Source organism: Tetrao urogallus (assembly GCF_951394365.1).
Source record: "Tetrao urogallus genome assembly, chromosome: 24".
Classification (NCBI taxonomy): domain Eukaryota; kingdom Metazoa; phylum Chordata; class Aves; order Galliformes; family Phasianidae; genus Tetrao; species Tetrao urogallus.
This window is the reverse complement of record NC_136837.1, coordinates 840,105-856,766: the sequence shown is the minus strand read 5'-3', so window position 1 is coordinate 856,766 and position 16,662 is coordinate 840,105. Positions and strand designations below refer to the sequence as shown.

The 16,662-nt window shown below is 51.7% G+C and overlaps 1 protein-coding gene across 1 annotated transcript; it reads left to right on the top strand.

The window, feature by feature from the left end:
- Nucleotides 1-12,192: 12,192 nt before the first annotated feature.
- TSPO2 (translocator protein 2) lies at nucleotides 12,193-14,383 on the top strand (the record flags this gene model as incomplete). Its single annotated transcript, XM_079546339.1, has 3 exons — nucleotides 12,193-12,365; nucleotides 13,036-13,174; nucleotides 14,201-14,383. 3 exons carry the CDS (start codon nucleotides 12,193-12,195, stop codon nucleotides 14,381-14,383), a joined length of 495 nt encoding a protein of 164 aa, XP_079402465.1.
- Nucleotides 14,384-16,662: the final 2,279 nt, after the last annotated feature.

Genomic DNA, 16,662 nt, shown 5'->3' with positions numbered 1-16,662 from the left:
CAGGAACCGACGCGTTGCCGTGAGAGCACCTGTCTGTGTGTGCTGTGTCTGCTCTGTGCTGTTCTTAAGGCGCTCCTGGGGTGGGCGCAAAGCTCCCCGTGGCTGATGGCTCCATCCCACACTGTGCCTGTATTTGAAGAGGGATTCCAACCTCGGTTGTGTTGTCTGCAAATCACTGGAGGGGCGAGCCAGCATTAGAAAGTGTGGGGTTTGCTTTCGTCTTCCCTCTGCTCCTGAGCCCAAGTACTTGAGCCTTCTCTTTCTTTATAACAAGCATCCCTTACCTTCTTTAAGAACCACACTGGCTACCTGATGGTGGGAACGTACCTGGCACCAGCAGGCTGCCCATGCTCAACCCACACTGTAGCTCCCCAGGGCAGGCACAGGTCCTGGGGTGCAGCTGTGCCTCATTGCCTGCTCCCCAGCCCCACTGTGACCCCCAGAGTTTTGTGCCAGCAGGCCTGGGGAGCATCAGTGGTTTTCCAAACACTAAAAAGCTGTGGGGCAGCGTGCAGTGGGTGCAAGCAGCCTGCCCTCCTCCCATTCTGCTGGCTATTTCTATCCAACACATTTGCATGCTGCCCACTGGGACCAGTGGGTGTCCCTCGCTGCCAGTAGGAGGCACTGGGGTTGCACCACCGTGTCCCTGCTCCCACTGTAGGAGCTGGGCTGGAGGTGCAGGGAGCCCAGGGCACATCTGAGCTGGGCGCAGCACGCAGCCCTGTGCATGCATGGCTTCTTTGGCGAGTGGCCCGACCTTGTTCTGTTCATGGCTGATGCTTGAAGATGAGCTTTAGGGGGGAAGGGCAGCTGGCCCCTCTTGCCCATCTTAGATCTTTCTGACTTCTGCAAAATAGGGAGAGCATCCCAGCACATCCCAGCACGGACTGCCTTGCTCAGCTCTGTTCCTTTTACTCCAGGCGACTCTTTAAGGTTTGAAACTGTGATGGCCTTCTCTGAGCCAAACCCACCCTGTACCAGCATCACACACTCCCAGGGCAGCTCAGCAGGAGCCCTGCGATGAGCAGTGGGGCTGTGCTGGGGCTCCTCCTGCTGCAGGGGGATCTCTGTGGGGCTGCACCCTTACAGGCAGCAGCAGCACACCCTGAGCAGCCTTCATGGGAGCCAGGGGGAGAATGGTGGGCCCAGGGCAGCCCTCCTGTCCCCCAACAGAGGCATTTCCTAATGGATGCCTGTCTGTTCTGTTTGTAAAACTTTTCATATCACCTCCCTGCATTGATTCCTACCCTTGTCTTCAGATTTGTCCTCAATGTCTTGGGACTGCTCTGCCCCAGCACAGAGTACACCTGGCAGCCTTGCAGGACTGGCCATAATTTTATACCACTGATATTCCTCAGGTTTCTGTGTTTTAATGAAACTTTTCAGCCTCTTTCTGTATCAGGGTCTTCCTGTGCTCATCCCTCCAACCCCATATCTGCAGTATCCCTGCCCCTGGCGGAGTGCCCTGAACTGCACTCACTGGAAGGACATTAAAATATTTGCTATATTCCTCTTTATCTATTGGTCTTGGTTGCTTTCCTTGTAATCCTGAAGTGCTGAGTGTCTGTGGTGCACTGTGCCCAGGTTTTGCAGCCGTGAAGATGCTCTGCAGTCGATTTGTCCCCTTTGCAAGTGCACTTCTTTGCATTTAACCATGCAGCTTCATCTGCCAACCTGTCACTGCTTCACTGCCTCAAGCAGAACTTGATATTCCCTGACTGGTGGGAGCACAGACAGCCTGCAGGTCCCCATCCTCACCCTCATTTGTGGGTGAGAACACCGCCAGATGGAGCTTCTCTGCCACTGTGAACTACTAATTGCTATTTTCCTTTTCTCTCAATCAACCCCGTTATCTGCATGCCCCACTGCTCTCGCTTTGCTTTGCTTTGGTTCCAGCAGGACTTTTTGCAGAGGACCTCGGGAAGAAAACAGTACATGTCTGCTCATTACGTTGTTCACTACTTTACCAACACACTCTGGGAACTCTAAGGGAGCACATAAACAGCCCTAAGTTAAGTTATCTTCATCTTCCTGAAGGGCTTCACCTTCTGAACCCAATTCAGTGTAAGGCCAGGGGACGTTAAATAAAGGAGAATTTTCAGCTCTGTGGTAGATGATCAAGCGTTGATGCAGTCTGTGATACCAGAACTGAGAAGGGAGTTTTTAACCTCGGTGCTGAACGAAGGGAAGTTTCCATTCCTAGCCATATATTCTTTTCTCAGGGGATTAAAGGGAGGACTGCTTCACGATGTCAGCACGTTGCCTCCCTCTGCTCTCATCTCTCCTTGCCTTCCTCACCCCCGGCACCCAGCAGGCTTGGACTGGGAGCACTGCTGGGTGCTGCCCTGTAGCCCTGTGTCCTATTGCTGGGTGACAGCAGCGCTGCTGGGTGCTGAGCTGGAAGTCTGACATGCAGCAAAGGCACTGCTGGGCTCCTGCAGGTTCTCAGGATAAGTCCAGGTGCTCCCTGAAAGGCTGGGTCAGCACGTTTAGTGCTGCAGGATCATGGTTTTAGGCAGCATAAGCTGTGTTTAACCAGCCACAGGTGGCATTGTGGACAGTGGATGCTCCTCCTGTCACCTTCCCAGCTGCTGTGGTGCTATGGGGTATGGCTGCCACGTTTTGCCTTCCTCCCCTGGTGGGAAACTCTCAGCTGGGAAATGAAAGCAGAAGGTGAGAAGGCTTTGCTGTGGCCTTTCATAAGGAGAAGGTTGTTCACGTGGGCACAGCAGTTGGAAGGAAAGAGTGTGAGCAAAGTGACTGAATCACTTTGGGGTTTGGTGGGCAGGGATGCTGCTTGTCAACAGCCCATGGTGGGCCTGCATTTCAGGAAGGAGCAGCTCTGATGCTCAGCACTCAGCAGTGCCAATGCATGGTTTGCTTGCCCTGTACAGTGCAGGGGGGGAAGCCAAGTGCTGCATCCTCTCTGCAGACAGACCCTGATCTGTGGGGTCGGATGGCTGCAGTCACTGCAGGAGGAGCTGCGCCCCAGGGCTTGCAGAGAGGGGTGCTGAGTCCCTGCATGGGAAGGATTTAGGGAGGAAAAGGAGTTCTTCTGGTGAGGGGCTCTTTGTGCCTAGAAGAGGTGCTAAGGGAGCACAGCCCAGACAGAAAACTGGGTTCAAGCAGAAGGGTGTGTTTGGGGCTGGGATTTCATCCAGATTATAACGGGTCTGTAACATGGAGGTGAGAGGCTGGAGGAAGAGCTGGAGGAAGAGCTCTGACTGAGCACCTGGAGGCATGGCAGGCTGCCCACCACCCTGGCTTTCCCTGCTGGATGGAGGAGGCTGATTTCAGCTTTGCTGGTCAGCACCCCCCTGCCCTGCACTGAGCCACAACCCCCACCCACCCTCCCACCCCAGAGAGCATCCTTGGTGCTCGTGCCCAGTTCAGCCTCCTGCAGAGCACACCACATACTTGAAGCACACGGTGCTCCTCACAGCTCGCTCCCCAGTTCCTTTCCCCATCCCTGCAGAAAGCCCTGCTCTCTCCCAGCACAGCAGGGCACACCGTGGACCAATGAAGCGTGCCTTGCACTGCAGGCATCCCCTCTGGCAGCAGGAGGGGAGGAAGGAGCAGGCAGGGTCTGTGGTGTGCTGGGGAAGGAGCTGCCTGCAGACACAGGGACACGGCGGGTTTGCTTTTACCACAAAATCCTTTCCTTTCACAAATATTCTGTTTTAAAGTGATGTAATATATATATATATATTTGAAAATAAAATGGTACACACAGTGCAAACTCCTTCTGGTGTCCTTTGCTGGGTGCTTGAGGTACCAGTGGGTGCATTGCAGGTTCCCTTGCACAGATCTGCATGAGATGCTCAGCTTCCCCATTGGTTTAGGGAGAGCAAAGCTGCCTCCTCACAGCTTTGCCAGCACGAGGGAAGAAGGATCTGCTGCTGAATCCCGCTTTACCATCCCTGAGAGCTGGTGCTGTAGGGATGCAGGGTACAGCATGCTGTTGTCTCATCAGCAGCTCTTGTCCTGCCTCAAAATTTAGGACCTGTCCAAACCTCAGGAAACAAGGAGGGCTGGAAATCACGGAAGAGAGATCTGTTACAGAGGAGGGTGGCAGGGTTCTCAGCTCTCAGTTACAACAGGTCTGTAACACACTCCAGAAAGTAAAGAGGAGATGTGTGTTGCTGCCAGAAACATCCAACAGGACGGAGGTGCTGCCCCTGCCCTGTGCTGGGAGCGCTGGCAGACAGCACTGCCTGCTGCTGCTGTGAGGAGAAACCACACTGCTCGTGGTGATGGGATGCATGGTTGCTGTAGCACTGCATGGGGATGCCTTTGCTGTGTCAGCAGGCAGAGCAGCGTGGCTGTTATCTTCCAGCTGGCTTAGCAATGAATCCAAGAGGCTCAGCAGCTCCCATCCACTGCTCTGCTCCATCCCACATTGCTGTGAATGAGTGTCCATCAGGCAGAGCAGTGACAGTTCCTTTACCCTTGGCACGCCTGGCCTTGCAGTCTGTGCCTCTGACGGTGGTGAGTTACAGAGAGAGCTGGGGACGGGGACAGGACGTCTGCCAAGAGGACATGGGACCAGAAGGGGCTGCAGGGCCTGAGCCCCAGCCATGCTCATTTCTGCAGAATTAATCCTGGGGAATGCATATGTGAGCACAGGGAGGAGACAAGGGCTTTGGTCATGCACCGCTGCAAAAGCAGTAGGGCTCAGCCTGCACAGCCAGCCAGCAGCAGGCGAGGCATCGCAGTGTAAATAAACATTTACCTTCCAGTTCCTGCTCTCTGTACATAGCCATATCACACAGTTGCTGCTTGGTGCTTTGCAGTGGGATTCAAGCAGGGCTGGAGCATCCCCGGCCACGCAGCAGGACCTGGCTGCCCTGCAGGCAAAGGTTAAACTTTAACAAAGGGTAAATGACCCCAATTAAAGAGCAAACTGCTCCCATAATCCACTTTGTGTCCTGCCCCAAAACCGGATCAAGCTCCTAATTAAATTAGCAGAAAAAAAAATAATAAGGCCACAATATTATTGAGGGATTTGCCTTTGGCCATTCAAATAGAATTGACCAGAATTTGAGCGCTGGTGGCAACCTAAACCCAGATCTGGCATTTGAGGCAGTCCTTGCCTCTAGAATCAGGTCGGGCTCTGGGCAGCCCTGAGCTGTGTCACTGTGCTGACAGGGATGCCCTCCTTCCCTGGGCCTTGTCCCCATCCGCTCACCTCCTGTGTTGGTTCATCACCCATCTCTGGCATTGCACACAGGGGGAAGGAAGCAGCTTGGTGCTCCCAGCTGGAATGAGAGCAGGCGATGCACCAAAATGCTGTGATTGAGGAGAACTGGCACAGGCAGCTCTGACAGCAGCGGTGCAAACTGCTAAGCCAGTATCTATTTTTTCATGCTATCAATTGGCAGCAAGAGAGCTGGGCTCTTCTCATGCTCACTCCTTGTTCCCATATCCTCCCAACTTTCCCTGTGGGTGACCTGAAGTGAGGACAGCTCGAGAGCATGGCAGTGCTGATGGCAGGGCAGAGGTGGGACCGCTCCAGCAGCTGGGATGGTTCTGGCACGGATGTGCTCTGCTCTGCTGGTGCTTGCAGGCTCAGAGCTGGAAATCTGGCATGGTGACTTCACATCTGTGATACACCACTGAGACCCTCGTCGTCATGGGGATTCTGCAGGAACTCAGCTCTCTGGGATGGATATCTGCTGCAAAAGGAGGAACCTCTTCTGTCAAAGTTAGAAGAACCGGTTCAGCACAAAGGGAGCAGTGATTTCAGTTTTTACCTATTCCAGTCATTGGAGGAGAGCGTACCACAGCACTGTGTTCATACAGGTCACTTTCCAAATTCAAAGCTCTCTCTACCCTAAAACACTCTTACGTTTGCTCAAACCTCTCTGCATCATTTTGGCCTCCCAGATTGTCAGGGGAAGGACCCTGGCACGTGAGCTGATTGCACTTGGCTGGGGGGATTTACACCAGAGGGGTTGGTGGGCTTAGTTATTGCCAAAGGGAGACTGAGGTCAGAAAGCTGAGAGAGGACAGAGCCTGCTGGCCCAGATAACCGCCTTTGAGCTGTGCAGCAGCATGTGAGTATCACAAGACACTGATAAACTCCTCTTCTTTGCAATCATCTTGCAAGAATTACACACCTGGGGAGGAACAGCCTCGCATATCAGTGCAGGTACGGGGCTGAGCTGCTGGAAAGGAGCTCTGCAGAGAAGGACCTAGGGGTCCTGGCGGCGAACCATCGGCTGCCCTGGTGGTTCCTTGGGGCACACGGCACAGAGCGCAGCCAGCAGGGTGAGGAGGCGCTGCTCCCCTCTGTTCTGCCCTGGGCTCCCCAATAAAGGGCAGACGTGGAGCTGGAGGGGCTGCAGAGATGATCAGGTGCTGGTGATCTCCATTGGCTCCGTGCTGCTCCTCCATTCTGTGGTTCTGTGGCACACACGGAGCATTGCCCCCAGCCAAAGCACTGCGCTCCATCCCAGCCCAGCTGGCACCTCACTGCTGCCTGGGATAAGCACGGCTGATGCTGCAGGTTGGTAGGGGCCATCATGCAAGGGAAGAAATGCTCCAGCTGCTCAGGAAGCCACTGAAAAGCCATGAGAGGAGCGGCTCAGGAGAAGTTCTGCCTTTCTCCCACTCTCCAGCTGCCATCCCTCCTATCTTCCAAATGTTTTGATTTCTCTTTCTTAGCAAAGTTTTCTCTTTCTTTACTTGCTGCAGAATTCGTCTCTCTCTTTTCCCTTTGCTATGAGTTCCCTGGGGTCTCTGTGTTCTTTCAGCTTTTCTCTTTCTATTTCTGTGAAAGACCAAAGTAATAAAGAGAATAAAGCAGTTGTTCTCCCAAACAAAAGTCTTCTCAAAGCACTGTTTGGATGCATGTTGACGGGTTCATAACGCTCAGCCAAATCATTTTGATCAAGAAGAAGCAGTTGCTGAAGTTTTCTGGCTGGAAATGGCATTTCTGTTAAAACAAGAGATGCTTGGATGCAATGATTCAGCCAGCTGGATCTTGGCCTTAAGTGAAAAAAAAAAAAACAAAACCACAAAGCCAATAAATGCAGATTTAGAGGCAGCGCTTCTTCCCAGGTCATTGTGGAAGCCTCGAATTAATAAATCAGACTGGAAAATGGCTTCAACTGAAAATTCCAGGCAGCTGTTGCCCTTCCTCTTCATGCATAACCACCAGCAATAAACACTCTGCAGGCTGATTAATGCCCCAACAGCTCAGCAGACGCTGCCCCTGGGTTGGTGTTTCTGGCCCGCCGGGCTGCTGCTGCCCTCCCCCAGCTCACTGCTGCTGCTCCCAGCCCTCAGGAAGGTCCCACAAGGAAACCCCCTCCCCAAACTTCTCAGGGGCACAGCAGCACGTGGAGGTGAATTTGATTTAAGTGAGAGCATTGCTCCCAACTGCAGCAGGTTTTCTCAATTAACCCCACGTGTAGGAAGGACCTTGAGATGGGTGTCAAAGTGCATTTCTGGGGCGTTACAAAACCCTCTGGATGGGCTTCAAACCCGATATCCGCGACCTGATGCTAATCCCAGGGCTGAGATCATGGCTTAGCGAGACAGAAGGAAGCAGCTGAGTTTGGGAGCTGCTAACCCAGCACCACACAGCAGCCTGCAGTGACTTTGCTGCAGATTCCTGCGGCTTTATTCTTGAGGCTGAACCCTGGGGGTCTGCACCCCATCCCACCCGCACGCATCGGGGTGGCACCGGGGGGCTGGGGCCGAGCTGTGCAGGTCTCTGCTCTGCCGAGCAGGAATGGCAGCTCAGGGAGGTGAAGGCAGGACGCTGCACGTCGCATTGGTGCTGGGCTCGGCCTGCGGCACGTGGTTAATTAACAAGGCTCAGCTAGAGCGCGCTAATTTGTTAAGCTGCATAGCTTAATTGCCTGCAGTCCTGTGCCTATCCCCACGTTAAGCTCCTCGTAAAACAGACGGGGGCTGAGCTGCGTTTGCTTTTTTGACTGCCGGGTGCAACTTCTGCACGCAGATAAGGCAGAGCCGTTCCCCCGGGGTTATCGCTGTGATGCAGCCCCGTCCAGCAGCCACCACTGCCACCGCTGCTGATGGGTGAGCAGTGCTGAGCCCCCCACCATGGAGAACTTACCCTGGAACTCGCTCTGGCCTTCTGGCCCACAAGCTGAGAGCCATTCGGTTTTACACTGCACAAAGCGGCTCCCAGGATGAGCTGTGGGCAGGCACCAGGAGCAGGCAGTGCCCGTGGGCACACAGTGCTTTATGGCACGCTGAAAACCACGCTTCAATGCTAAGAAAACTAGTGGATTATTGCTGTTACCGCTGCTATTTTTAATAGAATATCATTTCAATGTACAAACGGGCACAGAATCAGAGAATGGCTTGGGCTGGCAGGGACCTCGAGCATCATCACGTTCCAACTCCCATGTTTTACTCTGCAGTGCCAGAGCCAGCAGCTCTGAGCTGTTCACAGTGTGGCAATTGTCACAAATGTCCCTGCCCCACTCCGTCCCCACAGCGGCTCTCAGTCTCAGCACAGCAGACACAGCAGCCCGGCTTTATTGCTGGTGTAAATCAGAGGAGCTCTGCCGACCTGGTGGAGCACTGCAGATTTATGCCAGGAGCTGACCTGGCATCTCTATTTCCAAAACTAGGGCAGATTGAAATATGCTGCTTTTCAATAATATATTCAGGTTAACGGGGCTTTTGTATTTGAGCAATTAATCTTGCGTGGAATGGAAACCTCTTGGGACAACGTGAGAAGGTTGCTAAGAAGAGGAAAACAAATATGGTTGTGTAACTCTGCTCTCCTATGTCCCCTCTCTCATGAAAACATATTGCAGTGATACAACAGTGATCTAAAATCCAATAATAATATTACTTTAATATACAGAAGCATAGCGAGATGTAATATAGCAATGATTTTACTAAGAGGTAATTTTACAGTAATACAGGATGAGGTAATGTGACTCAAAGCAGAATTATTGGGACGTAAATCTGGGTAAGAGAAGAGAAACTCTTCTGTGCCAAAGGAAGGAAGGCTGCCCAGTTCACAGCCACGCTTGTTCCTCCTGCAGTGCTGTGCACTCATGCTGGCGTCTGTGTGTGCCCAGGCTGCACCAGGTTCCCCAAGCAGGCTGTGGATGCTCCGTGCCTGCAGGCATTCAAGGCCAGGCTGGATGTGGCTCTGGGCAGCCTGGGCTGCTGGTTGGTGACCTGCACACAGCAGGGGTTGGAGCTGGATGAGCACTGTGCTCCTTTGCAACCCAGGCCATTCTATGATATGAAACCATTGACTTCATCAGCTGATTCACTCCATAGCAGACACTGTTTAGAAGCCCAGAGCAGTGGGTACCCCCACCCCAGGCTGTGACATCTCTGCCATGAGCCAGTCTGCCGTGATCCAGGGCAAATCTGTTCATTACCATTACCTTCTTCTTTGCTCTGAAGCTCAGGTAAGGCTGATACATCACTCACAGGGCTCTGTTTTCCCTCTTTGCATTTGCTCTTCTACTGTCATAACCTATCATCCCCCAACCTCACAAATTACCAAGACCTTCATGATTTGACGCCTAGCTTTTAATAATGCTTTCAGCATAATATACTCCAAAATAACCAGGGGATTCCACTGCCTTGTGCCAAGCAGAAAGGCAATGGAGATCCGTGCTCCAGCCCAGGGAAGGAGAGATGCTTCCAGCTACCAACTGCTCCAGTGTTTGCTGTGACTGCGCTTTCACCACCTCACACCAGCACTGGGAGCACTGGGAGCACTGGGGCTGCTCAGGGCTGTGCTGTGGCACACCTGCCTTGCAGCATGGCCTGAGCTCCCACATGAAGTAGCAGCAGCCTGTTGGGATGTGCAGCAGACTTCTGCTTGATGAACGCGTGTTGCATCTGTTCTTTCAGAGCAGTAATGATGCTGTACAAACACTACCTCAATAGCACCGGGTTGATTTATGCTGGCTGAAAATCTACCCTCTACCATGTGGGTTGTTGGTTTTTTTTGTCTTTTCTCCTTCCCTCCCCCTGAAAAATTCTCTTTGGAGCCCAATAAAACAGCAGCTCTCGGTGGTTCTGTTACAGCAGTAATACTGCATTCTGCCAGGAACCAGCAATGCTGCTCCTGGCCATGGAATTCAGGTAATGACCCATAACTGAAGTAAATTAGTGTTTAATTCCCCGTCTCTCGCAGACAGCTTACTAATGGAAATTGATTTCCAGCTTTTTCCTTTTCCATTTAACATGCTCCTCTCACGTCTTTATTTCAGATCCAAGTGCTTCTCAGTGACTTTCAGCCCAAGGGTGACCAGCGAGCTGTGCAGCAGCACCCAGCAGTGGCAAGGGCAGAGGTTCCCTGCAGGCACAGCAGCTCCTCCTGCCCACAGGAGCCCAACCTGAGATCCCCAGTTGAAATACATCGGTGTAGCTCATATCCCTGCAACACCCCCAGACTTCATGCTACCCCAGGCCTGATCCTCATCCGTGTCTCTCACGCAGCTCACCAGCACCGCACGCCTTACGCCTTGGCACCGTGCTCTGCCTGCACATCACCCCGAGCATCGCTGCAGCGTCAGCCCAGGGCCAGGCGGTGCACGCAGGGCCCCTCTGGGCTCTGTGTAATCTGACCCACGCAGCGATGCGCACACACCCCTTTTCTCTGCTATTTGGGCAAAACTCAACGGCCGTTCCCCTCCTCGCACAGCAGCAGCAGCGCAGGCAGAAGCTGGCCTCGGATGCCCGACCTTTCTCCTTCGCACGGCACAGACGGGCGGTGAGAGACGGTAAGGCTTTACGGCTCAAGCCCCACGGAGGCAAACTGAGATATCCAAGCAACGCCGTGCTGCCCGCAGCCCTTCTGCAGCGTGTCGGGCAGCCTGGCTGGTGCTGGTTTACACTCCAAAAGCAGGAGCGACAGCTTGCTTCTGCCTGCTCGGTTCTCTCCCTCCAGAGACACATTAATAGTGCTATAAATTGTCTGGTGAAGGAATTGTTGGTGGCAGACGGCGTCGGGGGCATTTGTTCCTTATTGACATACAGACTGGCTGATGTGAGCTTCTAAAGAGGAAAGCTCTGCAGCGTGATGATGATAATAATAACCATTAGCACAGGCAATAGCAAAGCCTTGGTTGTGAGTTAGAATGCTGCACAGATGAGCAGATCGGTCCTGCCCTTCTGCTCCCTGCATCCCCAGCCTGTGCTCTGAGCACCAGGGCTGTTTGTGTGCCTCCTTCTCTCTCCTTGCACTGCTAAAAGCAATCTCCCCAAGTGCATCTGCTCAGGTGCATTACGTGCTTCTGCTGACAGCACCGAGCTGCTGTGCTCCTGGAGAATCCTTTATCTCCAACGAATGCTAATTCAGCTTCAGTTCCTTAATGGAGCAAAGTGAAGGCGAACACAGGCAGATGGAGGAAGGGCACGAGGCTGTCGGGTTCACAGCCCTCCTGAGGATAACAGCAGGGGAATGAAATGCTGGATGCCATCCTTCCCAGAGCTGTTTTGTGTTGGAACGGTAATTGTTAAATATATGTTCCTTTCATGCAAACAGGTCGTGGTTAGACTGTGAGCAAACTAAGAAACCTGTGCCTCAGCTTACCTGTTAATGGAGGCAAGAATTCTGCTTCTGTCTGCTAGGGCTGCAGGGAGGATTAAAAGAGGTTCATTGAGAATTTAATTGACTGTTAGGACACTGTCTTGTTGCAGACCTCAATTAAAATACAAATCCATGGCAAAAAGTGAGATGAAGTCAGAATGGATGGGGTTTTCTAGGCATGATCTGTCTGGGTTTTCATATTCAGAATGGCATGCAGAGGAGAGATAACAGCTCTGCTGAGACGTGTAGGCTCTGTGAGCACACACGGTTGTGCGCTGTCTGACTTCAGCATTCAGAGGAGGAATGATAAAAGTAACTGAAGCCTTGTCTGCTAAGAATATAAGCACCTCAGGTGAACCCTGCCACACAGAGCTTGTAAGAGCCCGGAAAATAATGCGGGAGCCACTTTACTCAGAAGATCAAGGGGAAAATGTAACCACGGCAGAAATAACTACCCCTACTTCACAGCCTGGGCAGAGGGAAGTCACTAGCAATGCTGAATACAAATTAAACACTTACCCACTAAAGCGGAGGGTAGGCAACGAGCGGAAAAGATCAAAGCAAGAAAAAGCGATTTCCAAACTGATGATCAATTGCTGTTTTTAAGCCACAATAGGCAAAAGAGCACTGCACGTCGCCAGGGAAGGATGTGGGCTTACACCGTAGGTTTTACCGTCCTGCCGCACGTCGGGGGTTTCCTCGGCTGGTTCATCAATAGGAAAGAAACTCCTGTTTGGTACGAGAAGCTGAAAAAGCCCTCATGGTGCCCACCCCGCAAAATGTTCCCCGTTGCTTGGACCGTCCTGTACACCGGAATGGGGTAAGTGCTGCACTGCCCCCCCGGCTCGTCACGCTTCTTCTGGTGCAGTATTGCAAACTTTTCAGTTTGCCTTAATGTTCCTTTTCCCTGGGTCAGCAGGGCAGGGCAGGTATGCTGATTCCCAGCAATGGGAATTCCCAGCTGTTAGCCTTGCACTCACGCTGGGGTCTGTGTGTGCCCAGGCTGCACCAGGTTCCCCAGGAGGCTGTGGATGCCCCATCCCTGCAGGCATTCAAGGCCAGGCTGGATGTGGCTCTGGGCAGCCTGGGCTGCTGGTTGGTGACCTGCACACAGCAGGGGGTTGAAAGGAGATGATCGTTGTGGTCCTTTTCAACCCAGGCCATTCTGTGATTCTATGAAGCTGAGCTGCCTTCTGAGCTGAGCTCCTCAGCTTTTGCTCCAGGCTGTGCTTCAGGCTGCGCACAGCTCACCCTCAGCACTGTGATAGGACACCAATAACAACCACTGCTCTGGGGAAATCCTGTGAGCCACGCAGGTGTGGGAGATGAGAGGACTGAGAGCAGCGAGGGGCGCAGATGCAGCAGCTGTGCAGATACAGCAGTCGTGCAAACCTCTGCTGCAGGACAATCTTCCGCACGAGGAGTTTGTCTACATGATGGATTTACTCACTGTGGGACAGCAAAGCACTGACGAGTTTCCCTCTTCACAGCTATGCCTCCTACCTGATCTGGAATGACCTGGGTGGCTGCAGCAGCAAAGCTATCGTCCCGCTTGGCCTCTATGGGGCTCAGCTGGCCTTGAATTGGGCTTGGCCTCCCTTCTTCTTTGGTGCTCGTAACCTGAAGATGGTAATGTATCCTGGACACCCTGCTGGGTGTTTGGGGCCTCTATGGAGAGTTTCTACCTAGCATTACGCAACTGTAAAGAAAGCTGCAGGAAGAGTTTTTGCTCTGTTATAATTAATGCTGCACCTGGCTCTAGGCAATGGTATCAGCCCCCTCCACTCCTCACCCTGCTCCTGTCCCTCTGATAGCGGATCCTACCAGAGCAGGGCGGGAGATTCAAAAGTCAATAGCCCAGCTGTTGCATCTCCCTGTTAAGGACTCGGGGTGGCAGATAAGTCCTTCTGAGAAACACACCCTGCCCAGGCAAGCAGCAAAGCAGCATCCCTGGGGGAGGGAACAGTAGCTGTGCTTATCAAGCAGTACAACACAACACAGTGTGCACAGCAGAGCCTTTAGGAGGATATGCCTGAAGGTATGGCAGCGTGGCAGAGCTGGGCACGTGCTGGACTCAAGAAGCATTTATCTGAACATCAGAGGCACAGATTGGCATGTTTCCATTTCAGCTTTGTCACCCTGTTGATGAAATGTACATTTAGAAAGTGATAGCAGCCATTGGTACTGATGAGCATGTTTCTGATGCACCTACATAGGCATTATCAGTAGAAGGGCCACTGAGCAGTGCATTAATCTGTGAAACCTGATAACAAACAAAACAACGGCACTGCTCTCACTCCTGGTTTGGTCTCACTCATTTGAGTCCAGAGCCGAGGTCTTAGGGCTCAGGATCAGCCTAGCTGAATCCTCAGCGTGAAGTCTCCCTGATTTCTATTCCTTCTCCCAACCTCCATGGCTGTGGATGCCCCCGTTCCTGGAGGTGTTCAAGGCCGGGTTGGATGGGGCCCTGGGCAGCCTGGGCTGCTATGAAATGGGGAGGTTGGTGGCCCTGCATGTGGCAGGGGGTTGGAGCTTCACGATCCTTGAGGTCCATCCCAACCTGGGCCATCCTGCCATGACCTGTAGCAGGAGGGTTTTTCGTCTTGCTGTATGTAAGAGGAAGAACAACAATAATTTCTTCTGTCTGCTCTGCAGGCGCTGATCGACATCCTGTGCTTGGACAGCCTGGCCATCGGCACCGTGTGCTCCTGGTACCGCATCAACAAGGTGGCAGCGCTGCTGATGCTGCCCTACCTGGGCTGGCTGGCCATGGCAACCTGCCTGACCATCCGTATCTGGAAGGACAACCCTGAGCAAAAGACAGGAAAGAGCGAATAAGAGCAGGAGCGAAATGAAGGCGTTTGTGAAACTACGCCAAGATCTGATAATTTCTGGGGTTTACTTTTGGATAGGCAGAACACACCTCCTCCTCCCATCTTCATCGTGGTTGTGCAAGGGAGAGGTGTCCACAGACACCTGTGTGCTTTTGCACAGCAGTCGTGCAGCTTTGGGAACTTCCTTTCCAACACTGCTGAGGTTTTGGGGCTGCAGCAGTATGGAGATCTTACTGCTATCAGGCCAAAGTGCACGAGCCAAATTAGGATCTCTTGATACCAGTGAAGTTCAGGGTAGCAGCCCAGGGCCTCCTTCTGTCCTGCTACCATTCCCTCAAAACAGAAACTGTTCACAAGTGGTAAATCCCATCTCTTCTGGACCAAATAAAAATGCCCTCCACTTGTGCACACCCATTTTTAAGAGCCTGTATTTTTGCTATTCTTGCTGTTGCTTCATTTTCACGTGTCACCTGGTTTGTGCTTTATACCATTAACTTCTTATATATCAGCTCTTGAGCAGGCAGTAATCTGTCTTGCTCTGCTGCAGAAAGAAACTGGGCACTTTGACTTCTATTTGTGGAGCACTGCATTGCTGAGTGTGTTGCTCCAAGATAAAGAAGCAATGATTAGAATGCAAGTGCTTGTCCCAAGAGAAAATACCTCTATTCCACCTCTGTGTGCTATTCCTTACCGAAAGGCTGACATCAATGCCTAGGGTGGGTGAGAGGACACAAAAACAGACAGAAAGCCCTTAAAATGTTGGTTTGTTCAAGTACAGAAACACAGGATTTTTCTTTAAAATGTAAAAACTTGCTGACAGCGCTCTGAAAGGTGTAATTACGGGTATCTCATCTCACAGAATTTCCATTCCCTGAATATTATTGCTCAGGAAAGGCTAAAATAAGAGCATCCCTAGAGAAACAGCACCAAGCCATGCCACAGAGCCAGGCATGAAAGGAGAACAAACAAGCCCTTGTCCATCCTTTATTCTGGCTCTTGCACTGATCTTCTTCAATCTGAACCTCAGAAATGTTGTGTTCTACACAAAATATTTACTACTATTTTTTCAATCAATAGAAATAATTTATGGGAAGAAAAGTGTAAGGGAATCTTCTTTCTGGCAGCTGACTGTAGGTTCAGGTGTGTGGGTTTATTTGCAAAGGTTTGGGAATGTAAAATAAATTGTTTGCTTGCAATAAAATGGAGAATAAATAAACACAAGTTATTCTTGTTTCACCAGTTTGGCATTAGGTTTGCAAAAGGGATCTGAAAAACTCAAAGGATCCCATCTGGAGTCCATAGGCTGCGCCCAGGCCCTCAAAAGAAGGGGATCAGCAGCAGAGCTGAAGGCGGCCTCATTCCTGAGCGTGTTTTAAGGGCAAATGGGCTGAATGTTCTTGTGCCCAACAGCTGCAAGAGGAAGAGCTGGGTGCTCAGCATGGCAGGAAGATAAGCCCAAGAGAAACAAACAGCAGCAGCTGAGCACAGACAACATTTGTGCTGCTTTTTGGAAATCTGGCCATGGATCTTGTTCTGTCAATTTGATCCCATCCATTTCCTCCATTGCAGCTGAAGGACACCTTCATTCAGGGCTGCTGCTGTGAGCGTTCTGCTGTAACCCCTGGAGTAAAAGCTGCGTGAGAGCAGGGCATTGAGCAGATGTGATTGTCAGCAAAAGTAGGGCCATAAAGCACAAAGCAAGCAGCAGCAGAAAGATCATAAGCCAATTACAATCAAACAAACAAGCAAAACAATACCATGTGCTTCTGGGCTTCATCTAACTGCATGCTACTCATCTTATTTACAGCAAAGGACAGGAGGACATACATTATTTCTCCCTAAAAAGAAAGTAATATCTGGACTGGAGATTCAATTCGGTGGAGTTAGGAACGACTGGGGGCATCTGAGCACCGTTACGCCTCTGCTCTCCTGGTTAGCACAGAGCAGCCTCGACGAGCAGAGCAGAGCCATCTAGTGCAGCAGGAAGGATAAGGCAAGTCCTCGCAGCGCTCCGGCCTCTGCAGAGAGGAGGAACATCACTTAAATTACATGTAAGCTGGTGAATTGCTCTTGAATCGGTACAAAACTGCAATGCTTAATAACACGTCCAAATTCAATACCTGGACACCTACTTGAACACTCTTCAGAATTCCCCCTCTTTTCCCTTCTCCCTAATCTTTATTTCCTGTTAAGGTAAAGCAATACCTTGAATTAAATAGGATTGACTTTTATGAATTTTCATATTTGCCCTCCCCATTTTCACCACTGGCTTCTTGTCTTTAT